Source organism: Hyla sarda, chromosome 5 (assembly GCF_029499605.1).
Source record: "Hyla sarda isolate aHylSar1 chromosome 5, aHylSar1.hap1, whole genome shotgun sequence".
Lineage (NCBI taxonomy): Eukaryota > Metazoa > Chordata > Amphibia > Anura > Hylidae > Hyla > Hyla sarda.
The window spans coordinates 115,368,876-115,396,565 of NC_079193.1; the positions used below are offsets into that span (position 1 = coordinate 115,368,876).

A 27,690-nucleotide genomic window follows, 5' to 3' on the forward strand; every position below is an offset into this window, starting at 1 on the left:
GGGTCCCCAGCAGCGGGACCGCAGGGATAAGATGTCTAGGGGTGGAGAACCCCATTAAATAGAAATTAAAGATATTGAAATTGAGGATTTTGAAATGGAACTTTTAACTCCCAAGTTTTAGTGTCCCGGGCCCCGGGGTGTTGGTACAAAGGACCAAATCTAACAAGGAGTCACATGTCACATGGCAGCACAATGACAGAACCTAGAGGTGGCTTCAGTAGGAAGAGACCATATAGTGGCTGAATGGCACAGCCTGGAGTGGGCTGAAGCACGAGGAGACCATATAGTGTCTGAATTGCACAGCCTGGAGTTGGCGGCAGATGAGGAGACAATAGGGCCTCACAATCTCTAAGAATAAAAGATGAACTTAGAAATTTCCATTGAAGATGTATGGTACCTAGTGCTACCATAAACATATATAGGTAATGTCCTAGGCTCAGCAGCATCACTATACCATGTAGTTGCTATATGACACATACAGGAGCAGGCAGCAGCATGAGTACACAAGAGGGTTTAATAACCCTTAAGATTGAAAGATCAATGTTGAAATCTCAATTAAGCATGTATGTAAGCTAGTGCTAACATCCCAAAATTTTGGGCCCAAGCCCAGCAGCATCAGTAAGCCAAGTAGTTCCTGAAACACACAGTCAGGAGCAGGCAGCTGCAGTGCACAAGAGGGTTTCATAACCCCTAAGATTGAAAGATCACTGTTGAAATTTCTATTGGAGAGGTATGTTAACTCGTGCTATCATCAAAGAATTCAAGGCCCAAGCCCAGCAGCATCACTAAGCACAGTAGTTCCTGGAGCAGGCATCAGCATAAGTTTACAAGAGGGCTTCACAACCCCTAACATTACAATGTTAATGTTGAAATCTGTATAGAAGATGTATGTTAGCTAGTGCTAACATCAAAAAAATGTAGGGACAGGCCCAGCAGCATCACTAAACCATATAGTTCCGAAACACACAGCCTGGAGCAGGCAGCAGGATGCGTACATAAGTGGGCTTCACAACCCCTAACATTAAAAGATCAATGTTGAAATCTCTATTGAGCATGTATGTTTGCTAGTGCTACCATAAAATAATTGTAAGTAATATCCAAGATAGTCCCAGCAGCATCAGACAACAATATATTGGCTGAATGACACAGCCTGGAGTTGGGGAAATTATAAGGAGCCCATATAGTGTCTGAATGGTACAGCCTGGAGTTGGCCGAAGCATGAGGAGACTATATAGTGTCTGAAAGGCACAGCCTGGAGTTGGCAGAAGCATAAGGAGACAAAATAGTGGCTGAATGAAACAGCCTGGAGGTGGCAGCAGCAGCATCAGGAGTCCTGAAAGTGACCTGGTGACAGAGTGGTGCGGTGGGTGGCAATACCAGTACCAGGTGACGAAGGTGGCTGGAATGTTTGTAACTGGTTTCACTACTGCCTTGTTGGCTCAGGTGCTGCCTCACGTTCAACCTGCAACTCTCTTCTCCTGATGATGATGAAGCCCCTTCTGCACGCGGCTCCCAATTGCGATCAGCTTCATCATCATCATCAACAAGTGTCTGCATGTTACTGGTGTCCTCCTCAGGTTCCTCAACAGTGTCTGCTTCAGGACCCTGAACCCTGGCAACACCGCCTCCCACGTCACTCCCTCATCACTACTTGCCCGCCTAGCGAAGGAAGCGGCGGATGTCTCTTCCACTTCTTGGCTGGGCAGTAGCTGCCAACTGTCCTCTATTAGATCGTCCTCAGTAAATAGTGGAGCTGAACCCACAGCATAAGATACTTCTGTAGGAGAGGGAACAGCATAGGACAGAGGAAATGGGAGGACAAGGACTGCTCCCGGGCCATGCCAACTGAGGGTTGTGTCTGAGGAACCCACCGACTGTTGACTGGGGGTGGCCGATGTCACTTGTGATGAAGTGGATGACCGTGTTAACCAATCGATGATGGCAGATGGGTTGCTGGTCGAGACACGACCACTAGCTGATAACGGGAGCTCAGGCCTCTCGCTGCAACACAGTATTTGTCTAGAACAGCAGCAGGTGTGCACTTTTGGCTGGCCTTTCACAGTATCTAGGCCTTTGACAGATTAACAGGAACAAAATAGTACACTACTTAGGTGTAGGTATGTGGTATGCACTGACAAGGGCAGAAAAAAGGTCTACAATACGCCTAAAAACTCATTTTTTTTGTAAAACACCAACCAGTGATTGCTTTTGTCTGTCCTTTCACAGTATGTAGGCCCTTGACAGATTAACAGGTACAAAATAGTACACTCATAGATGTATGTATGTAGTATGCACTGATGAGGGCAGAAAAATGCTCTACAGTACACTTAAAAAAGTATCTGAGTACAACATCAGCCAGTGAGTACTTTTGCCTTGACTTTTACAGTATGTAGGCCCTTGACAGATTAACAGCTAAAAAATAATAATCTACTTAGATGTACGTATGCGGTATGCACTGATGAGGGCAGAAAAATGCACTATAATACGCCTAAAAACTCTGTATTTTTGTAAAACACCAGCAGGAGATTACTTTTGTCTGTCCTTTCACAGTATGTAAGCCCTTGACAGATTAAAAGGTACAAAATAGTACACTACTTAGATGTACGTATGCGGTATGCACTGATGAGGGCAGAAAAATGTGCTACAATATGCCTAAAAATTCTGTATTTTTGTAAAACACCAGCCGGTGATTCGTTTTGACTCTCCTTTCACAGTGTGTAGGCCCTTGACAGATTAACAGGTACAAAATAGTACACTACTTAGATGTGGGTATGTAGTATGCACTGATGAGGGCAGAAAAATGCTCTACAGTACCCTTAAAAAAAATATATATTTTTTTTAAAACACCAGCAGTACACAACAGTGCTTCAGGCAAAAAAAAGCTGTGTACTAAACACAAAATTGCACTCTGTCACAGACTATTAGGAATGGACTGCTGGTTATTATACCATCTACAGACTAGTATACGCAGTAGATGATTTTTTGTGGAACAAAGACAATGAATTGCACTGAAAAATTATTCCTGCCTCCTCTGCTAAGGTTTATGAAGTTGAGGCAGCTTGTTGAAATGTATGAGGCAACACAAAGCTATCTGCCTCTCTCTGTAATACTATGCCGAATAAAGTGACTGGGAGGTTAACGCCTGCAGTTGCAGTAAAAATCCTTTTCAGTGAAAAAAACAATGCTCTCCATCCACGAGAACGCTGATGTGATTAGGAGGATGTTAAACGCTGCTGGAATGCACTTTTCTCTGCTGTAACACACACACAGGCTGTCCGTCCTATCTCTCTGCAGTGTAATGAATGAAGTGGCTGGCCGCAATATGGCTGCCGATTATATAGGGTTGTGACATCACAGGGGTGACTGGCTGCTGACAGGCTGCATCCTGCATGTGATTCAGGATCATACCGCCTACTTCCTGCCTTGCCTTCCTGCCTTCCCAGCGTCCCTTGCCTCATGTACTGACATGTGGATCCACCATTTTAGATGCCCTGGAGCCTGGAACGCTGTAAAATGGAGTTTAATGAAGGAATTTGCGCAATAGAATCGCAGTGATATTCGCATTCGTTGCAAATCGAATATTTCCTGAAATTTGAAACGAGATTTGCTCATCTCTAGTTATTACCAACTTTGCATAAAACAAAAGTTCAAGCAAATGTAAAAATGGTTTCATTTTATATTAGAAAAAAATGCCTTTTTCTTCCCTTACGAGGCTCTTTTTTTTTTTTTTTTGCTTCCTCTTGCCTTCTTAACTGTTCACTTGCTCATTAATTATTAAATGGAGTCTGCAGAGCAAATGAAGTGTGCATAGACTTTCAAATTCACGTATAATTCAGATTACTCCGCCCCAGGGGCGTAGCTAGAAGCTCATGGGCCCCGGTGGAAAACATCAGCTTGGGCACCCTTTTTACACGGATATTATTTGGATACAAATAACATAGATCAACATTTATTAAAGGGGTACTCCGCCGATCCCCGCAGCACCCAGCAGTCTGAATTTCATTTTCTTAACGCAGGGTGACATCATGACATCACGCCACGTCACCTCCATTAATTTCAATGTAAGGGGGCATGCCAGCCACCACGCCCCCTCCCATAGACATGAATGGAGGGGGTGTGGAGTGACATCATCACCACTTCTACCAGAACCCAGCATTTGTTCAGAACCCCGGATGCTGCACGGAGATCACAGAGGTCCCTGTGGCTGGACCCCTGCAATCAGACATCTTACACCCTATGATTCAGATAGGCAATAAGATGTCTGGCAGCAGAGTACCCCTTTAACACTTTGGAAGGAGAAGGGAAAAATATACTGCCATTCTGCTATTGATTTTTGTGATTAAGCTCAATAGGAAAAAATGCTCAGGCTTAGCTTTTTCAAAATCGCAGGATGCAGCCTTCCAATATTCAGGCACGCTGGGAATTGTAGTTTTGCAACAGCTGTAGGCACCCTGGTTGGAAAAGATAAATGAATAGATAGATTAAACATAGATCAGTGTCTTCCAACCAGGGTGCCTACAGCTGTTGCAAAACTACAGCATGCCCAGACAGCCTTTGGCACCCTGGTTGAGAAACAATGAGACAGATAGTGCATCCAGATGTTGCAAAACTATCTATCTATCTATCTATCTTAGAGTTTCCCAAACAGGGTGCTTCCTGCTGTTGCAAAACTACAACTCCCAGCATGCCCAGACAGCCAAAGGCTGTTCTTGCATGGTGGGAGTTGTAGTTTTGCAACAGCTGGAGGCGCCATAGTCAGGAAACACGGATTTATATAGACAGATCAGTGTTTTCCAACCAGGGTACCTCCAGCTGTTGCAAAACTACAACTCCCAGCATATCAGGACAGGACCTTTGGCTGTCCGGGCATGCTTGGAGGTGTAGTTTTGTAACAGCTGGAGGCACCTTAGTTGGCAAACACTGCAAACCCCCTGCCCTTCCATCCCCTGGCCTTCCCCCTCCCCTTCCCTCAATCTCCATAGAGTTACCTACTCACCAGCGATAAGCAGGGGAAGTCTTCACGGGCGGGCAGGCGTCATGGTATGTGGGGGAGCAGATAGCAAAGCACTCACAGTGCACACCTGCTCCACCAAAAGGACAGCAGGCGGGGGAGAAAGAGAAGCAGCCCTCTCTGCTCCCCTGCACAGGAGTCAGCACCACTGTGGCCCGCTGTGCGCTAAGTTAAAATGGCCAGCAGGCTTAAATATGGTTAAAAAATAAAAAGTTAAAAATGCTGGCGGCAGGTACCCTCCTAGGTCTGGGCCCTTGGGCAGTACCTGAGGGCCCGACCTGTCGGTCTGTCCCAGCTGAAGGCCAAAAACATACAGTGTAGTGGCAAGGGGGGGGACCTATTTTGACCTCTATAGCTACGCCACTGCTCTGCCCTTGTCTTTGGAGAGGGTAGCAGGAAGGAGAGGAGGGGGTAGGGCAAAAGCTAGAGATGCAGAGATACTAACCCAGCCATGCCACAGAGGAAATAAAGCTGAATATCCTGTTATTTTTATGTTCTGTCTATATTGATCTTAAAGCTAGTCCTTAACCACTCTAAAACTTAGTTTAGGAAAAACTAAAAGACTTGCAGCCTGTCAGCCTGTAAATGGGTAAAACTGGTGGAAAATTCCATATACAAGTTATATAATAGCCAGAAATTGTGCTACTCCTTGTGTACACTAATGACAGCGTATTGAGAAAATTATCCAAAATGACATTTCCATTTTCAAAGAATATCATGCTCTTACAGTATTCTAATGTGTGTATTTTTTCTGTTGAAGCAAGTGCCCCAGCATCCCCTCGGGAAGTAATCGGCATGAAGGAAAAAAAAGTGGACTATGAAGCAGGATCAAATGCTACCTACAAAGGAGAACATACTTCTAGGAAAGACACTATAACAGGTATGCAGCTCAGAGGGCTAGAGCACCATCGTACACAAAAGTACTTTTCATAGGTATTCTTAGCATTACAGTCACAGTTTGGAAAACTGCTGTGTGACCTGATGCAAGCTGTAATACTTCATTTACCTAACATAAGACTGTTGAAGTGTTTTGTTGTATTTTTTTTAGCAAGTTATGGATAATAAATTAGTATGGTACAGACAGGAGCTGCTATACAAAATGCTGCTGCCCTGCATCAGGGTTTTTCCACATGGGCAAATGTTTATCAAGTTTCCTGCTGCAGATTACATTGATGGGCGCTGCTTCTATTTGTAGTGTCGTGTGCCAAGGGGGTGCGATGAGGTGTATGGGGCAGATTTTTATTAACCCCTAAATGTTCATGATGCCAGGGCGTGGTTTTCCTAAGTAACCACCCGAAGGTAACTCTGCTATCCCTAGGTTAGGCAGGGTAATAATTGTCCAAGACCAGGTTAGGGTTAACGGTAGCTTTACTGAGGTAGACAGATTGTAACAGTCTTTACAGATAGGCCAGGATCCCAGAAAGGTGGCAGTAACACAGAGGGGACCTTGCAGCTTGCTGGGACTTTCAATGCTTGGACAGACTTCAACGCAGCCACGCTGACTATAATAGACTTACTAAAGACTTGACTTGACTGTAGGTAGTGACAGCAGACATAGATGACTTGACTTACTGACATGTGGTTGCTGGTTAGGCTTGAGGCCTCCAGATGTGCTGGACACTGGCTCTGAGACGTCTGGTCTTTACTGTACCTCAGCAGGAGTCATAAGAGAGAGATTGTAATGGCTGTCTGTCTTATAAAGGGGGGCTGAGCAAGGAGCCAATAGGTGAAGCTGCAGGTCACCTGGTTAGCTTGTGCTCCCTGGGTAACAAACACATCAGGTGAACACATTATGATGTGACTAACTCAAAGGTTCTTTATATATAACACACATAACACTATGCATAATATATATTACTATGGGGGGAGACACTGCAGGAGGGCCCCTAGGACAAAGGGACTCAACCTGAAAGGGCCTAAGTACTGTACAGGACTATATCCCGTACTGGGACATCTCAGTAGCACTTGCCCTGGTTGATCCTCTTGTGTGATCAGCTGTGTTTTTGTATGGAAATCTCTGAGGCCAGTCTGCATAACTGCAGTGAGCACTTCCCCGTGCAGTCAGGCCAGTTTTAGATTTGGTGTGGCTCTGGGCAAAATTAAAAGTGGGGCCCCTCAAATACATTAAAGGGGTACTCCGGTGGAAAACATTTTTTTTTTTAAATCAACTGGTGCCAGAAAGTTAAACAGATTTTGTAAATGACTTCTATTAAAAAATTACCCTTCCAGCACTGTGGACAAGACAAAAAAGAATTTAAAAAAGAAAAGAATTTCCTCTGAAGCATACAGCTGCTAAAAAGTACTGGAAGGGTAAAGATTTTTTAATAGAAGTCATTTACAAATCTGTTAAACTTTCTGGCACCAGTTGATTTAAAAAAAACATGTTTTCCACCGAAGTACCCCTTTAACTAGTGATTAGACGTGGGTATGATTGAGGCCGTGGCAGTTACATCCAGTTATTAGAGGTGGCATCTTCTCTGTTGAGAGTCAATCGCTTTTCCTGTCTTTTTTATCTGAGCCAGTACTGTGTCCATGACATAATTTGTGGGTACTGTCTGTATTACCCTGATATTTAACGGGCTTGTGTAACTGTGAATGTCACCGTGAGCCACATTTACTGACAATTTTATAGGGGTGTGATCATTGAGGATCAGCAATGTAGAAACTGCTTGGTTTTGCCAGTGCCATAAAAATTGATTGAGGACAACTGAATCTTTAATTGAGTTTATTACAAGCTACAAATAAAGGAAACAAAGGAAAAACTACCTACCTTAAGGAAAGAAGTACAAGTAATAAAGAATAGGTAAATACAAGGGCGTAGGAAGGAATATGGAAGTGCTCTCTAACTAGTCCTCTTGTGAACAGACTTATACCGACACAAATATACCAATCATACAAACATAAAGACAGATGTTTAGCACTAGGTAATCTAGTTAAAATCTTGCATTTTATTGGAGAGACACAGTTACAATGAACCATTCGTTGCACAAGACAAAGAGCACCACCTGGCGTGGATCAGCTAACAGAGGTACGAATAAGTTCGTTGCTAATTGAGTGGGTAGCAGTGCCGAGTGTATGTTTTTTTTTTCTATATGAGAAGATTGTGTTGGACTTTTCTTTATACGCTCTGAGCACGTTTTAAAACCCATAATTTGTGGCATTTATCATGGAGATGGATACTCTCAATTGTACCTCAGAGACGGCTGTCAGTGCAGGACGGGTGGATGCGGGGATGTTTTTCGTGTCTTGCGAGCTAAAGGATAATTTATCACTTTTAACCCCTTAACATCGAAGGACGTAAATGTACGTCCTGGTGATGCGGTACTTAATGCACCAGGACGTACATTTACGTCCTAAGCATAACCACGGGCATCGGAGCGATGCCCGAATCATGCGCGGCAGGTCCCGGCTGTTGATCGCAGCCAGGGACCCGCCGATAATGGCGGACACCCGCGATCCAGCGGATGTCCGCCATTGACCCCTCAGATGCCGTGATCAATACAGGTCACGGCATCTGCAGCATCGCGGTCACTTAATTGGATGATCGGATCGCCCACAGCGCTGCCGTGGCGATCCGATCATCCTGCACGGCACCCGGAGGTCCCCTCACCGGGCTCTGCTGCCTTCCGGGAGTCTTCTGCTCTGATCTGCCTTCCCGCAGACCAGAGCAGAAGATGACCGATAACCCTGATCAGTGCTATGTCCTATACATAGCACTGAGCAGGATTAGCAATCGAATGTTTGCTTTAGATAGTCCCCTATTAGGACTATTAAAGTGTAAAAATAAAAGTAAAAAAGTAAAAAATTAAGTAAAAAAAATGTGAAAAACTCCCTCCCCCAATAAAAACATAAATTGACCCATTTTCTCTATTTCACCCCCAAAAAGTGTTAAAAAAATATTTTATATACATATTTGGTATCGTCGCGTGCGTAAATATCTGAACTATTAAAATAAAATGTTAATGATATCGTACAGTGAACAGCGTGAACGTAAAAAGAAAAGTCCAAAATAGCTGCTTTTTTATAACATTTTATTCAGAAAAAAAATTCATAAAAATGTATTAAAAGTTTTATATAAGCAAATATGGTATCTATAAAAAGCACAGATCACAGCGCAAAAAATGAGCCCCCATACCGCCGCTTATCTTAGGTCTTCAAAATAGGGGCATCTTAAACGTACTAATTTGGTTAAAAAGTTTGTGATTTGTTTTTTAAGTTTTTTAACAGTAATAGAAAAGTATGTTATGACTGATATCATTTTAATCGTATTGACCCAAAGAATAAAGAACACATGTCACTTTTACCGTGAATTGTACGGCGTGAAAACGAAACCTTCCAAAATTAGCAAAATTGCGGTTTTCTTTTTAATTTCCCCACACAAATAGTATTTTTTTGGTTGTGCCATACATTTTATGGTAAAGTGAGTGATGGCATTACAACGGACAACTGGTCGCGCAAAATACAAGCCCTCATACTAGTCTGTGGATGAAAATATAAAAGAGTTATGATTTTTTGAAGGCAAGGAGGAAAAAATGAAAACGTAAAAATAAAAATTTTCTGCGTCCTTAAGGCCCAAATGGGCAAGTCATTGAAGTTCAGAGTGCATTCCCTAGCCGATAAGGAAACTCGGCTTTTTTGGACTATAAATTCCTTGGAAGCATATGTGCTTAATCACCGTATTCCGAGAGGCTTACGTGTATATATATAAATCCCCCTCACAATACATGGAGGACAATTAATTTGTCAAAACATGGGATGAATTACACCTGCAGCATTCCCTGAAAATTCAGGAATTAGTTTTGGAAAGGAATAAAACTGAATATGAAGTAGTGACTACCAATTTATGTAAGGCAAAATGTGAATTAAGAACAAGATTTTCAAATCAACAATTTACCACATTTATGCAGAATTTAGAGAAAAAAATGAAAAAATTTAAATTGTCAAACGTGATAAATTTATCAAAGACAAGAAGAATGTTGATCAACAAATATTCACATGGAATAAAAGGAAAAATAACAACCAGAGATTATTTTCTAAAACCTCTACTAAAAGAAATAAAAATAAGAATAAAACCAAGAGTTGAGATTTCATGACAACAGATACAGATAGCAGCAGGTCTAACAAATCTGCTTCAGAAGCTGCGAATGTAGTAGAGAATACCACTGTGGTCCCTTTAGATCCAGAACCCACAGAGGGAGAGGGAAAGCGAAGAAATTTGAGAAAACGCATGAAATGCAAGAATGTGACCTGGCACAAGTGAATTCTGATAATCTGGTGTTGAACCTCACAGATGAAGAGCTAGATGAGGACACCATTATGATACTTAATGAAGGACTGAATTTTGGTCCCCCTGAACAATTTGATTTTGTTCAATTTCAGGAGGACTTATTTAAGGGCATTCGTAAAGTGAATTAAAAAAAAAACATTTCTACCAGTAAAAATGTTAATAAAGATATAGTAGCATGTGTATGTGATAGTAGTTGCAAGATTGGACCACTTGGTTTTTGTATTCCAGCAGAGTTTAATAAGGAAGAACGAGATCTTACATTGTTCCTTGCAGATATTACTGAAAATGATCTTACTAGGCATGATACAGAAGAGAATGAGGGTTTTTCTGGAGGTAATCCTTCCCGGTTTAACCCCCCTATTGTAGCAGGGAGCCCCTTGGATTTGTTTAATAAGATGGTTCTCAAAGAAGTTAAAGCACTTCTATACCCTAAAGCCAGTAATAATATTTCTGTGATAGAGAAATTAACCCTTGACAAATTAAGTAAACGGGAAGATATTGTTGTTACTAAGGCTGATAAGGGTGGGTCAGTAGTAGTATGAACCATTGATTATAACACAGAAGCCCTCAGAGAGTTAGGGGATACTAGCACATATCTTAAACTAGAAAAGGATCCTTGCCCTTAGATCATTAGTAATTTAAGAACATTACAGTGGTCCCTCAACATACGATGGTAATTCGTTCCAAATGAACCATCGTTAGTTGAAACCATCGTATGTTGAGGGATCCGTGCAATGTAAAGTAAAAGACAGTGGTCTCCAACCTGCAGACCTCCAGATGTTGCAAAACTACAACTCCCAGCATGCCCGGACAACCAACGGCTGTCCGGGCATGCTGGGAGTTGTTGCTTTGCAACATCTGGAGGTCCGCAGGTTGAAGACCACTGGTATAGGAGGTTTTTACTCACCTGTCCTTGCTGCTCACCGCTGCCCGCCGCTCACCGCTGCCCTGGATTTCACCCTCCATCGCTGTCGCCACATCCCCGGACCGTCTCTGCTGCTTCTCTTCATCACACGTCGCTGCGCACACCGCTCCTATTGGATGACGGGACGGCGTGCGCGATGACGTGATGACGACGATGGAGAGCGCCGGCTATGCAGAGGATCCCGAAGAGGACGGTCCGGAGCACCGGTACAGGTGAGTGACACCCACCGGACCACACGGGGCACCTTAAACGACTATCCGGTGGCAGCTGAAGCAGTCTGCGCTGCAGGATAGCCGTTTATGCGATGGCCCCGACATAAAAAAGCATCGTATGTTGATGCTGCCTTCAACATGCGATGGCCTCTGAGAGGCCATCGTATGTTAAAATGATCGGAGATCAGGCGGGTCACTGTACTTCGCAAATTTCATGAGAGAGGTGTCATAAATAGGAAAACTGCTGAACGCCTTCTTCCAAGAAAGGTGAAAAAACCTAAATGGTATGTTTTACCAAAGGTGCGCAAGTCAGTGACCTGGCCCCCAGGACGTCCCATAGTGTCAGGAGTTGGGTCACCAACAGAGTTACTGTCTGGCTACATTGACTGGCTTGTCTCACCCTTGCTAAAAGAGCTACCTGCTTATTTAAGAGATACTGGGGATTTGATTAAGATTTTGAATTACTTTCATTGGCAGCCTGGGTACAAATTATGTTCGGTGGATGTGGAGAGCCTGTACATGCGGGTGTACAGGTTACAGCCACGATCCTACAGAGAACAGGAAAAACTCCTTGTCAGGATCCGGGCTAGCGGCTGGTGATGACACTGGAGGTGGATCCCCTGTACCAGAGAGGCGATGACGTGGGCCGTACTGGGGAATCGGTTCTAAGCAGTTACTGGTGTTCACCAGAGCCTGCCGCAAAGCAGGATGGACTTGCTGCGGCAGTAACTACCAGGTCGTGTTCCCCAGTAGCGACTCGACCTCTCTGGCAGCTGAGACTGGCGCGGTACACAAGGACTAGACAGAGGCGAGGTCAGACGTAGCAGAAGGTCAGGGCAGGCAGCGAGGTTCGTAGTCAGGGGCAACAGCAGAAGGTCAAGGTACACAGGCTTGGGACACACTATAACGCTTTCTCAGGGCACAAGGCAACAAGATCCGGCGAGGAGAGGAAGGGGAAGTGAGTTTTTATAGGTTAGGGAGTGATTGGGCCAGGCACCAATTAGTGGTGCACTGGCCCTTTAAATTTAAGCAAGTCGGCGCGCGTGCGCCCTAGGGAGCGGGGCCGCGCGCGCCGGGAGGAAGCAGACGGGGGCGAGAGGTGAGTGAGATGGGGCGCAATCCGAGGGCGGACACGAGCCGTGCCTCGGATCGCGTCCCCTCCGGGGACCAGAGAGCAGCGCTCGCGGTCAGCAATGCCGACCGGAGCGCTGCAGCCAGAGGAACGCCGTGAGCGCTCCGGGAAGGCATTGGGACCCGGAGCGCTCGGCGTGACACTCCTGAAATTTTGTTACTGAAGCGCTTACATTCGTTTTGGAGAATAATGTCTTCCAATATGGCGGGGAGTGGTTTAGACAGATCCATGGTACGGCCATGGGGTCCCCTATCTCATGTGCCTATGCAAATATATTCCTCGCCATGCTGGAAGACAAATGGATATTTACCTCTCAGAATCCATTTATTGGTAAAATCAAACTCTCAGATATGTGGATTACCTCTTTGTCATCTGGGACGGGTCAAAAGAAGAATTTTCTGCTTTTGTAGATTATTTAAATCAGGTTAATGGGGTAAATATGTTTTTTACCCATGTCTTTGGGGGCCAACACTTGGAGTTCTTGGATGTACAAGTAAACATCGTTTAATGGGGAGATCAGGAAATCAGGTTTTAGGAAACCTATTTCTAAAAATTCTATTTTACATTATCAATCATCTCACCCTCCACAAGTAAAAAAAAATAGTATTCCATATAGCCAACTAGTCAGATTGAAACGTATTAATAGTGATCCAACGTCATTTCAAAAACAGGCTGATGAATTACAAATAAGACTAGAACAAAGAGGGTATCCGAAAAAATTTATCATGAATGCGAGAAATAAAATTGATAAAGTACCTAAAGATGTACTGTTAAGAAAAAGAAAATGATAGTTTTGTATTTTCTTTTTTGAATACTCCAATCAATAATGTTATTAAGAGAGCAATCTATAATAATTGGCATATCCTGCAAGAGGATGTGGATGTAGCAGAAATAACCATAAATAAACCTATAATTACGTATAGAAAGAATAAATCGATTGGAGGTTATTTAAAAAGAAAGGACAAAAAAGAATCAAAATGGATGTCTGAACAGAAACCAAAGGGAAACTTTTGTTGCGGTTCCTGTTCTTTTTGCTCACTGAATACAAAACAAAGAATTCTGAATTTATCAGGGAACGGGAATAATGTGAGACAATTGATTACGGTACGTGCCGATCTTCTCATGTGGTGTAAGCACTAATATGCAAATGTAATTTCTTTTATATAGGGAAAACCAAGCATCCCTTGTTCCACAGAATTCGTGAACATGTCCGCTCTCTCAGGACCGGCATAGGAGCCACGAGATTCATACAACATATAAATGAAGTTCATTCCAGTGAAAAATGTGGATTCCAGTTTGCCGGTCTGGAGAGAGTGGAACATGCCTATAATGGGGAGAACAAAGACTAAATACTTGTAAGAAAAGAAACTAGGTGGATTTTAAGTCTAGAAGCAATGGGACTGCTAGGTTTAAATGAACGCACTGAACTAAATGCTTTACTATAATGTTTTTTGCTCTGCATAGTTGGTTTTAACATGTTTTTATTTCAATTACCTTTGTTTGGATGGTTTCCATGCCAACGGAGGGGAGGGGTATTTAAGTGTGTGTCCAACACAGTGATGTTGTGGACCAGTTGAAGCATTTACTGTGAAATGCCACCGTAACCCCATCTTACATCCCCCATCTACTGTCCACCCATGTCCTGCACTGTATGTATTCCCTATGTTGTTTTGAATAAAGAAGGATTGAAGATACGCATGTGGCGAGTTGCCCTGATCTTTTTCTACTTCGTTGAAGTTTATGCTTTGGACTGTGTCTTAAGACAAAGAGCAACACCTGGCGTTGATCAGCTAACAGAGGTACGAATATGTTCGTTGCTAATTGAGTGGGTAAAGTTCACAGAAATAGATAAATTATACTTTTAATGTACTAGTCAAACTTGTAAATCACAGAAAACATTAAAACTTTACTTTTATTGTATCACTATAAAATGTATAGACCATCAAAAACATACGTAACAAATCTGGTGTTGTACCCAAATGTCGTACATCCAACCAGAGGAAAACAAAAGAAAATACCACTTGGTCTTTCAGACCACTTGTTGCTGCACCGCAAATGAGATAAGGTTGCTGTTTGCAGACTCACAGAAAAAAGCACAGATCCCCTGATCCAGCAGTAGTATCATGTATATATATATATATATATATATACGTATGAAATATGCACACGATGTCCTGCAATAAAGGTTGGGTGTGAGGGCAGGGTAAGATAGGGGTGGGTAACCTGGGGGTAGCACGGGCTAGGTATTAAGCGCCCCTATGGCTATCCTGACCCTAGGTAATCACCCTACTCTAGGTCTAAACCTAGGCGGAGTGAACGCCCTGATAAGGGTGGCCCCGCTCCGGAACCTACCCTGTTATTCCCTAGAATACCCTGTATTAAAGACAAAAAGGTAAATGGCTCTCTGTCTCACTGGGGCGCCCTGTCTGACTAGATAGGACAGAGAGGATGCCCTAGCCTATGTATAGGTATATAGACCCTATAGACGATAGGATATATAAGTATCCCACTAGGATGTTATAACAATTATTAAGGTATATTATATCTAGATGTATAGAGCAGATAAGAGATCCTGAAAATAACACTGATCAGTTGCTACAACCGGATATATATCATTCGCAGATCCCTGCAAACTGAGCTGTATACAGGTATGTATACTAATATCAAGGTGCCCTTAAGTAGAATTGATTGTATCTTGACAAGGCCCAGACCCAGATGGAAATGAGAAATACCTAGTTGCTATAGACAACTCCTGTAGGAATCACAACCACATCTAGATAACTCAAAAAGTATTGTTGTTCCACACTTCTCTTCCTCAATATAGAAACCAGTGCAAACAGATTTGCAATTGGTTGCTACAGGCAACCAAGATAGAGCAGGATATCTGGTTGTAATAAATAACCCAAATGGGAATCACAGCCACACTTGAATAGCTCAAAAAGATGATGTTATTAGGCACTTCTCTATTCAATATATTAACCAGTATGAACGGATCCGCAGATGGTTGCCATGTGCAACCAAAATAGCTCACAACTCAGAATATATATCAACCAAGTGACTCACTATGACATCTACTGTTCAATATCACATACATCCAGATACAGAGTCACAAAAGAAAACAGGGTAGCAGATATAAGTATACACAGATAAAATAGTGGGATACTTATCAGACCGCTGGAAGACCGGGGGACAGCAGTCCCTGCGCGTAGGGTGGAAACTGCTGATGGGTCTATATACCTATACATAGGCTAGGGCATCCTCCCTATCCTATCTAGTCAGACAGGGCGCCCCAGTGAGACAGAGAGCCATGTACTGTTTTGTCTTTAATACAGGGTATTCTAGGGAATAACAGGGTAGGTTCCGGAGCGGGGCCGCCCTTATCAGGGCGTTCACTCCGCCTAGGTTTAGGCCTAGAGTAGGGTGATTACCTAGGGTCAGGATAGCCATAGGGGCGCTTAATACCTAGCCCGTGCTACCCCCAGGTTCCCCACCCCTATCTTACCCTGCCCTCACACCCAACCTTTATTGTAGGACATTGTGTGTATATTTCATACGTATATACATATATATACATGATACCACTGCTGGATCGGGGGATCTGTGCTTTTTTCTGTGAGTCTGCAAACAGCAACCTTATCTCATTTGCGGTGCAGCAACAAGTGGTCTGAAAGACCAAGTGGTATTTTCTTTTGTTTTGTTGGATGTATGACATTGGGTACAACACCAGAATTGTTACGTATGTTTTTGATGGTCCATACATATTATAGTGATACAATAAAAGTAAAGTTTTAATGTTTTCTGTTATTTACTAATTGAGTGGGTAGCAGTGACGAGTGTCTGTTTTTTTCTATATGATAAGATTGTCTTTTCCTTGGATTTACTTGCTGGAAGCTGGGAAAGTGCCGGCAGGTCCGTTGCACAGATTCACCAGAGTGGCCTGGGTGGAGCTGCATACTCTTGGATATTGAATCATACAGACATAGCCCATACATTGCTCATCCCTATAATACCTTCTAAATGGTTTCTCAGCCAACCAGGTCAGTTCCTTCACATTCTACAGACAAGGCTGTATAGCTTAACACCTTCCTGTAGGTGGCTTACTTGCATCAGAATAAGCCCTTTACATGACCCCCCCATGGGTCTGAAATGTCCTTTGTTGTCCAAGCTGTTTATCACACATGCACAATCCATTGAGAGCAACACTGCAGTGGCTGGTTGTATGACTTTATTACAGAGGAATATATAATATAAATCACTTGTCCCTGTAAGAGACATTATGTGGGACGTACAGCCTACCCTCTCTAAAAATGTATAGCAGAACACACATTTGTAATATAAAAATTGGATTCAATATCAGCTCACTTTGACATGACACACAACCAAGATCCCACTGGTATTAAATTTGCAACCCCGATACAGTACATAAAGATTGAAGAGGAGGGGGATCACCTGGTAAAAATGTCACCCTCTGGATGATCTTCGAGCTGATACCCTCCTACCCAAAAGCTTAAAGGGGTTATCCAGGAAAAAACTTTTTCTTTTAAATATCAACTGGCTCCAGAAAGTTAAACAGATTTGTAAATTACCTCTATTAAAAAATCTTAACCCTTTCAGTACTTTTTAGCTGCTAAAGTTGATTTGTTCTTTTCTGTCTAAGTGCTCTCTGATGACACCTGTCTCGGGAACTGTCCAGAGTAGAAGCAAATCCCCATAGCAAACCTATTCTACTCTGTGCAGTTCCCGAGACAAGCAGAGATGTCAGCAGAGAGCACTATGGCCAGACAGAAAAGAACAAGTCAACTTCAGCAGCTAATAATTATTGGAAGGATTAAGATTTTTTTAATAGAAGTAATTTACAAATCTGTTTAACTTTCTGGAGCCAGTTGATATATAAAAAAAAGTTTTTTCCTGGAATACCCTTTAAATGCAGATACATTGATTGTATTCAGTATAGTTTCCCTTTCCACCTTTCTACTCACATAATCACCTACTTAATTAAATATATATATATATATATATATATATATATATATATATATATATATTGTGACAGGGTGGCAAGGAAAGGGTGTATTTCACTAGCTAACCCTGGAGAACCTCCACCTGTGGCCTAATTGATGAGGTAGCAGAAAGGGGAGGTGTGTTTAAAAGGAAGTCAAACAGAATAATCTGGGCTCTCCCCAGAAGACATCAAGTTGGCTGTAGGGGAAGGCAAGGGTCCTGGCAAGGAACACACAGCCCGAGCTGTGAGTGGCTCCAAAGAGGGGTGTGCACGAGACACACAGCAAGAGGTTGCAAACACTGTGTGTGAACAGTGAGTAGAAGGTGGCAGGAGGCATAAGTTTAACTGGCCGGGAAAAGCCCACCAGTTGATAGGGAATGCTGGGTTGTTTAGTTAGTGACTGGACAGTCTAGGATTTTGTTTTGTTCCAGTGTTATGTTTTTACTTATCCTGCAACCTGTCTAATAAAGCTGCTGAGGAGCCAGACTTGCATAAAGTACTGTTGTTTGACTGATGATTAAAGTGGAAACGTGTCCTGTGCTGGTGTCAAGGACGATCCCAGAGCTATCCCCAGGGAGGAATCCTTACAATTGGTGGAGGATGCGGGCAGAATGTTGCTAAGAGCAACCAACAGTTGAGTTGCAGTGAAGTTGTTGCCAGGAGCAACCATCCGTGCATGTTGCAAGTAGGACAAGCCCAGCTGTGGAGTACAAGAGGAGGACTGAGCCTGTGGTGAAAGAGTTGCTAGGGGCAATGTATCATGTCAAGCAAGTGAGCGCTCTCTCAGCTAAGGAGACAGGTGGATGGGCCACCTGCGCAGCGCAACAGCAGTAAGCCGTTTTGTTTGTTTTGTAAAGATGGGTCGACATTGAAATGCCATTGCTAGGAGCAACCGATATGGACCGCAACCGGTTGTCGCAAAGAAGGATGCTATGATGAGCACCTTGATGAACCTGGCTTCATTTCAGCAAGAGGACGTCTTCCCACCTGATGATTCTCTGGTCAGGAGGCCAGAAAAGATGGATGTGAGGATCCTTGAGTTGATGGGGGTTGGTATCCCGCTGTACGTGGAACTGGACTGTCACCAGACTGTATCCAGAGTCATGCCGGACATAATACCGTTTGTGAAGATTCGACCAGAATCTGGTAAGACTGTTCTAATTGACTTTGAAACCTGTTATGGGACAGTGAGCCATGTTATGGAGGTGTGTGCCGAGCTTGTGAGATAGAGATTATACTGGGCAGAGACTTCCCATATTTCTGGCAGTTGTGGAATGAGGGGAGTTTGCCAGAGAAGCTGCACACAAAGGTTCCTGAGCTAATGATGGGTGGTGTGTGTAACACTCACGTTTCTGAAGACAGGAACACGGGTGGATGTGGATCCGCTGGACCTGTGTGGCAGATGATTCGGTCGGTCCGTACCAGGGAGTGAAGTCTAAGGTGCCACTGGTTTTCACCAGTGGCAAAGCGGGATGGACTTGCTGCGGCAGGCTGCGCCCAGGTCGCTACCCCTGGCGTGGCTCTACCACACAGGCGGCTGAGGAGATTCAAGGCACAGGAGGGATACAGCAGCTCATAGTCTGGATAGCAGAAGGTCAGGGCAGGTGGCAGAGTAGCGTAGTCAAGACGTAGCAGGAATTCAGTAGGCAGGCGGCAGAGGAGCAAGGTCAAAGTCACAAAGCAAGGGATCAGATACATGGCAAAGCAGTACTGAGGAATGCTTTCTCGAAGGCACAAGGTAACAAAGATCCGGAAGGGGAGTGAGGAAGGTGGAGGAATTTATAAATGAGCCACAGGTGAATTACACTAATGAGCGTACTGGCCCTTTAAATCTTAAAGCTCCGGCACGCATGCGCTCTAGGGGACGGGACACACACGCTGAAGCGGAGAGGCGGAGGCAGGAGAAACACCCGGAGAGTGACGGACTGGGGCTCGCATGCGAGCACATCCCGCGATTCGAGTCCCAGCCCTGTAGGCAACAGCAGGTAAGGGGACCATACGTTCACGGCCAGCACGTGCGGCTGGAGCGCATAACGATGACTGTGTGAACTGTCCTTTAAAATTTGAACTTATGCAGTGTGATAATGTTTTTTGTCAAAAATTCATACCTATGTTTACTGAAGTAATGGATACTGCTGCCAACTCAAGCGGGACAAAAGAAAACCTGTGTGAGCTGGTAGTAGGTGGTAAAAAGATGATTGCTTTGCTAGAGCCTAGAGGTATAATTAGTCTGGTGAAGCCGGACCCTGTCATAGTGTCTATACAGGCAGTTATATGGAGTTATAAAACTGTTAATGTCTGTTTTCTACTCCCTATTGTACTGTGTGTCACAAGGTTGCAATAGAGCCCTCCTTGGAGTATGATGTAGTACTGGGGACGGATTTTCAATTTTTTCAGAAGTTATGGGAAGACTGTCAGGTGACTAGAGCAGGTACACCTGATAGGCCCACAACATTTGAAGTGCACCACACACTAGTTGAGAGTTACTCAACAGAGGCTGAGGATGAGGATTGTCAGCAGTCATTAGATATATGTCAGATAGGGGTCTGCCAGACTGCTAGGGGAGCTGAAGAACAGACCGCGAGTCAAGTCCAAGAAGATCCAGAGACTCAAGTGACAAGTGTGCCTCTGAATGAAACAGAATCTACAGTAAAACCAGAAACGGATCAGGAACAGACAGGACATGCTGGGTTGTTTAATTAGTGACTGGACAGTCTAGGATTTTGTTATGTTCCTGTGTTATGTTTTTATTTATCCTGCAACCTGTCTAGTAAAGCTGTCGAAGAGCCAGACTTGCATAAATTACTGTTGTTTGACTGCTGATTGTAGTGGAAACGTGTCCTGTGGTGGTGTCTAGGATGATCCCAGAGCTAACCCAAGGGAGAAATCCTTACAATATATATATATATATATATATATATATATATATATATATATATATATATATAAATGCTACATGTGAAGGTAGTGTGATTAAGCTGCTTTGCATATTCCTTTACCCAGAATGCCCAGTGGAGTGCTAATGACCTGTAAATCTCCACACACCAGAAATGGTGTCTCCCTTAGAAGAGTACTCTTTTGCCTAGAGAGCAGGCCTTTCATCAGCCAAGCCAGAACACCCTTCTCTGTACTAATCCCGAAACAGCTTTTTGAAGATGGATCCTGTTCCTTTCTATGGAAATTTCTGGCTTGGTATTAAATCCCAGTCAGTTTCTGAAACTGCTTAACTAAAACTAAAAACTGATGTTTAGGGAATTCTACCTGTGAAGGTAGCTGGTGTGATTGAGCTACTTTGCATATTCCTTACATATATATTGTGATTGTCAGACACTGCAAGGGTGTGTTTCCCCACCTAATCTGGGAAAAACCTCCACCTGGGGCCTGATTAAGGAAAGCCAAGCAAAGAGGGGAAGTGTGTGTTTTTTTTTTTAACAAAGTCAGACAGACAGTGTGGACTGGGCTCTTCCCTAAATTGCAGATTGAAGTCAGAGAGTGTGGGCTGGGCCCTTCCCTAGATCGGAGATTGATGCAAGGGGGAAGACACCATATCCCTTTGCCAAATGGGCACACAGCAGTTGGCTGTGGTGGACACACAAAGTGGCACCAGTGTGGACGATGACATTATCATGGAAACAAGAGGAGTGTTCTTTCCCCAGGAGAGGGACTGTCAGATGAGCTGGCTGAAGAACACAAGACAAGCTAAGTGTGAACAGTGAGTTAAAAGGTTGCAGAGTACATGTGATTTACACTGGCTGGGATAAGCCCTCTGGTGGCATAGTTAGGGCAAGCTATAAAAGTGTAGTTAGTGGCCCAAGTGCCCAGGGATTTGTTTAGCTTTGTTTTGTTTGGTTATATCTGCAACCTAATAAACCTGGTGAGGAGTCAGTTCTTCACAAGGCAGCTGCTATGGTGTGGTTACTCCTGCATGAAAAGCGTGTCCTATACAAAGTTGGACGATCCCTGAGCTATAACCCAGAGTATAATAAGCTGAGAGGGGCAGGGGCAAGGTTTTCCTTACATTATGGCATCTCATTATGTCACACACAGCATTTTGATTGCTGTTGCCTGTGCCTACGTAGAGATGTAGTTTCTATAAACCCTGGCCATGGCTTACTTAGTGTCTGCAGAGACTGCACAGTGCCATATTTTATTCTGCATCTGGAAAAGTAGAAAAGAATTTCTACACAGCAGAATACCCGACAGTTACACCACTACCTGACTATGTGCCTCCTGTCATCTGAGCTGATCAGACGAGCAGGCCTATGTCTGTTATGTTTCACATGTACCATACCTTGGCTATGCTTTTCTTTACTGACTGTTAACCTTGTATTCCATTAAGAATTAATGGCTACATGAAAATACATCCAGTAAGGTTTACAAGTGTTCTCCAAACCTAACATATATTGTAAGTTGTGGTCTGACCTCTTGCTGAATTGTTTATAGGTGAAGGCGATTTGGTTTTGTATAGTGTCACCATTTATTGTTTGGGGGGATATTTATATTTTGTTTTTCAATGCATATCAATAAAATGACTATTTTAAAAAGGGGGTTATATGAGCTGTGATACACTCACTGTAAACCCCCACCTGTGTGAATGTACCCTGTACATTCACATGGGGTTTTTTGCGCAAACCTCCAGCTGTTGCAAAACTACAACTCCCAGCATGCACTGACAGACCACACATGCTGGGAGTCGTATTTATGCAACAGCTGGAGGCACACTGGTTAGTAAACCCTTACTCAGTGTTTCTCAACCAGTATGCCTCCAGCTGTTGCAAAACTACAACTCCCAGCATGCACTGACTGCCGAAGGGCTTGCTGGGAGTTGTAGTTATGCAACAGCTGGAGGCACACCACTACAACTCCCAGCATGCCCTTCGGCAGTCAGTGCATGCTGGGAGTTGTAGTTTTGCAACAGCTGAAGGCACACTGGTGCGGAAACACTAAGTTAGGTAACAGACCCTAACTCAGTGTTTCCCAATCAGTGGGCCTCCTGCTGTTGCTTAACTACAACTCCGAGCATTCGCTTTGGCTGTGCATGCTGGGAGTTGTAGCCAAGCAACAGCAGGAGGCACAGCCCTTACCTCCAGCTGTTGCTCCACCTTGTGCCACCACCGACCCCACTGGTCCTGGGATCCCGATCCCGCTGCCGATGCCAGAGATTGGGGACCCAGCTGCCGTTGTCCACTCCCGGCACTCGATGTTGCCCTCTGGACTAGGGGTGGAGCAGGTGCCGTTAGTGAAACCGTCCAGCAGGAGTCCTGATTCAGGACGATCGTGAGTTGGCACCAGTGCTGGTAAAGGGTAATTGGTGCTGTCTCGGACATCATTGTTCACCCTTTTTTTCCGGGTCACTGAAGACCTGATTGACCCGGAATCAACGCAAATAGCCGATCTGAATTGATCGGCGATTTGTGGTGATCGCAGACATAAAGGGGTCTCAGGACCCCCCTGGGTTATGTCAGGGGATTCCTGCTGAATGATTTCAGCAGACATTGTGTTCCAATTGCCACCCAGCGAGAGGCGGTGATCGGAAATACAGAGGGCATAAAGGTATGCCCTTCGTCCTTAAGTACCGGGACGCAAGGGTGTACCTGTACGCCCTTGCGTCCCCAACAGATTAATGCCGCGCTTTGCAGTGAAAGGACATATATCAGGCATATAGTGATTAGGTGCTACCCACTCTTCAGCAGCACTGTCAGCTGCAGCAACACATTTCCTTTTGGCAGCACCCACAGATACATTGCTAGATTATGTATCTGAAAAATGACCAATGTTAAAGTCTGACGCTGTGTCAGTGGCTTCAGAATCTTTAGCTAGGATGACATAAGCCTCCTTAGCAGAATACATTCAAAACTTGCACATTTTGTTTATGGCAGTGAGGGGGTTGAGTGCTTTGGGGTCACTCAGCAGTGATCTACAGCAATTAAGGGAATAATCAGATAATGAATGGGTTAAGATCAACGATCCACAGCAATGAAGGGGTTAATAGCTATACCAAGAGATTTTGGGTCTCACTATTTAGGCAGATCTATGATAATCTATCTATCAGATCTATGATAATATATATTTGTAAAATATTCACTCTGATCAGGCAACAGGGGACAGTGTTTCTATTTTGGGGGACACTCTATTTGATGCATGTTCATGCCAGCAACAGTAGGACAGCACCATATTTATAATATTTCCCTATGACTTCTTACAACCCAACCCCCGGCCAACTACCACTCCCAGCAGTATGCCTGCCCTAAGTAACAGAGCCTAGGAAGTGATTGTGATCGCTTCCTAAGCTTGTTCTAGCAGGCGTCAGAATTTTGATCACTCCCAAGCTGTTAAGTTACTGCATGATGGTCACATGTCATCAACAGCTTGTTTTTGTGTGATGGCCCATATTTATGACATGTCGGAAAGGGGTTAAAATCATCAGGTACAGCACTGAATCAACAGTCTGTAAAATATAAACAAGACTTGTAACACTGAATCAGTCTTTAGTATAGTGACCCAGATTTATCAAACTGTATGAGAAAAAAAAATGGATTTATTACTGATTGCCCACAGCAACCAATCAAAGCTCGACTTTTATATCTTAATGTTTAAAATGTTATATATTTTTTTATACACTTGAGTGCTATTGAAGTAGTAATATGTCTGTTTGTACACACATAATGGAAATTATTTTGTAGATTTCCGAACTTTTTTGCTTTAAAAAAATGTGTTATTTAAACAATTTATTTACATTTTATTGCTTTTTTTTGTTTTACAGCTCCAAGCACAGGAACCACTACTATATATAGGAATTCATTTGGGGCACCAGGTGATGATGTGAAACACAACCAAGTAAGACTACAGTGTATAATTTGCATTTCAAATACTTTTTAAATGGAATTTAGTACAGTAGAATCTCCCAATAGCGGACACTCCTGGGGAATAAAAGTGTCCACTATTGAGAGATGTCCCCTAATGGGGAAAAAAAGGCTTAGAAATCTTCCTAAATGACTGAATGCTGTACTGTACAATTGAGAGATGTCCCCTAATGGGGAAAAAAAGGCTTAGAAATCTCCCTAAATGACTGAATACTGTACTGTGCAATAACCTATAAAACATGATAAAAAGCGATATTACAGTAAAATCTCCCAGTCAATCACCACTTATCAACCACCTGTACCATTCCATCCCCCTTTATACCCTGTGCCACTTTATTCCTCATGCCTTGTACTAAATCATCCCCCCCTTACCCACTTTGCCACATTATTTCCCCTTGACCCCCTCTGCCATTTTATTCCCCCTTTATTACCCTCTGTGCAAATTCATCACCCCCTCTTTACCACCCCATGTGCCATTTAATTCCTCCTTTGTCCTCCTGTGCCAAATCATCCCCCCTCACCCCTTGTGCCATATCCATTTTCCCCTTCCCTCCTTCCCTGTTGTTCTTCTTACCTGGCCAGCAGGCCCAGGTGCAGGGGCTCTTATCAGGTTTGACGTTCTCCTGACTTCCTCTGCTCTGCACTTACTGAAAGCAGCAGCAGTGGCTGCGGGAACTGACAAGTGACATCAGGAGCTTCACTCTTCAGTGCTCGCAGCCACCACTGCTCACAGCCTCTTAGTGAGTGCAGCGCAGAGGATGTCAGGAGAATGTCAAACCCACTGAGGAGGGAAGGGGACAAGGGATGTGGCATGAGGGTGGGGGGAGGGCACAGGGGGATGAAATGCCACAGGGGGTGGTAAAAAGCGGGTGAGGAATTTGTACAAAGGGTAATAAAGGGGAAATGAAATAGCACAGGGGGAAGGATCAAGGTGAAAAGATGTGGCACCGGGGGTAATAAAGGGGGAATGATTTGGCACAGGGGGATCAGGGGGGCGAATGATGTGGCCAGTGGATGTACAGAAGCAGGAGACCACTGTTTAAACAGCGGTCTTCTGCTTCTGTGCTGGGGCTGCTGCAGGGAGGTGCAGTGGGAGCCAGGGCCCCAGGAATCCTTGGGCCCCTTAGCGCGATATTGTCTGTACCCCCCCTGACAGCGGCCCTGTGTACAAGGTAGGGCCGGAACATAAGCCTGGTTGTCCCCTATTGAGAGTGTTTTGTCCCCTATTGGGTGTGTCCGCATCCACTATTGGGAGTGTCCCCCATTCGGAGGGTGAAAATACATTAAGTCCTATGGCATTCTGCCGCGGAATTCAAAACTGTCCGCTTTTGGGAGGTGTCCGCTAAGGGAGATTTTGACCACTTATAACTTTCAAATTTTTCTGCATACGGGGATGTATGAGTGCTGATTTTTTCCACCATGACCTGTCGTTTTTATTAGTTTGATCAAAAGGATGGAAGGAGTGTCCAGCTATCAAAAAACGGTGGCAGTTAAAACTTCACTTTTAATGCAGACTGATTAAAAATGTGAAAGAAGAGATTTTTTGCAGAGATATTCATATAAGTATACACAAAAATAGCTCTGCAGCAACAGCTCACTGACATATTGACAGAGTGCTGTGTCCTAGTGCCACCTATTTTACCAAGGATCAACATGAAAAAACTAAAGTGGACCAGCTCCTCTAGGTGTCCACAACCTAATCTGTGGGTCTATTCTGAGAGAACTTTTTTTCAGTTCCCTATTGACTTGCAGCTAACATCTAGCCACAGCGTTTTTTTCACAGAAAAACGTGTGTGGCAGAATGGGCATTTTTAGGGTGTTTTTGGCTGAAAAACCTTATTGGAATTCCAGCCAGAGGGTATGTTCACACGGGTGGATTTATTTTCGGGTTTCCCGCTGCATATTTGAAAGGGGGCGGGCTCTTCTCAGCTGTCCGCAGCAGATTTTCTGCTGTGTAATTTCCATTGCAGAAAATCTATCGCAGACCCTACTGACTTCAATGGGGCTTGCGGCGGATTTTCTGCAGCGGAAAACCTGTTTAGAACAACCGCAAAGAGCCCACCCTCTTTCAAATACGCAGCGGGAAACCCGCTCATAAAACAGTTTTTTTAATTCTCCCTAGAAATTCAATACTATATTTGTACGCCAGAATTTATATAAAAACTAGAACCTGTCCCGCAAGAAAACTTCATACATACAGCAACAACAAGAAAACTACTGCAAATATAAACTATGTAACCATGTAAAGATTATCATTCTTTTAAAGGTTGAAAAGAGTCCATCAAGTTCAATCTAAAACCCTACTTTGTTGATCTAGAGCAGTGTTTCCCAAGCGCGGTCTTCAAGTACCCCCAACAGGTCATGTGTTCTGGCTTTCCTTAGTCTTTCACAGTTGATATATTTATGGTCAGTGAATCAGGCATCACGACAGTTATATCACCTATGTAAGACTAAAATCCAGAAAACATGACCTGTTGGGGGGACTTGAGGACTGCGTTTGGGAAACACTGATCTAGAAGAAGGCAAAAACTTCCATGAGGCAAAAGCGCTGCGGCCAGATGTTGGCAGCAGGGGCGGACACAGACAGCAGAGGGCCCCTGTGCAAAGAATGTGCCTGCCCCCCCCCCCCCATATGTCTATTGTTCAGGAACCCCCCCCCCCACTGCTACTAACTACTAACCCCTGCTCTCATTAGCCCCCCCCCCCCTGGTTCCATTAACCCCCTGCTCCTTGCATTCACCTCATCCTGCCCCTCCTTCCATTCACCCTCCACTTCTATTACCCCCCCATGCTTCCATTCCCCCCTCACTGCTTCCATTGACCTCCCTGCTCTTTCTTCCATTCACCCCATCCTGCCCCCATTCCATTACCCTCCCTGCTTCCATTAACCCCCCTCCCTGCTTCCATTAATGCCCCTCCATCGCTTCCATTAACCCCCTGCTTCCAGTAACCCCCTCCCCCTGCTTCCATTAACCCCCTCCCCATGCTTCCATTACACATACACCCCCCACTTCCCTTAACCCCCCTGCTTCCATTAAACCCCCCCCCCCTGCTCGTTCCATTCACCCCATCCTGCCCCTCTTTCCATTCTCTCCCCCTGCTCTTCCATTACACACACACACACCCATTTCCATTAACCCCCCCTGCTTTCATTACAATCAGGTAGATAGATAGATAGATAGATATGAGAGATAGATAGATAGATATGAGAAAGATAGATAAATATGGGATAGATAGATAGATATGGGATAGATAGAT

General features: G+C 44.0%; 1 protein-coding gene across 5 annotated transcripts in view; it reads left to right on the top strand.

The window, feature by feature from the left end:
- Window positions 1-27,690, top strand: part of CTNND2 (catenin delta 2) — a 913,533-nt gene that overhangs the window by 877,059 nt on the left and 8,784 nt on the right. For all 5 annotated transcript variants that reach the window (XM_056520132.1, XM_056520127.1, XM_056520130.1 and 2 more), the window contains 2 exons: window positions 5,772-5,891; window positions 24,333-24,406. In XM_056520132.1, the coding sequence (XP_056376107.1) occupies window positions 5,772-5,891; window positions 24,333-24,406 (194 nt within the window). The remainder of the gene's footprint in view (window positions 1-5,771; window positions 5,892-24,332; window positions 24,407-27,690) is intronic.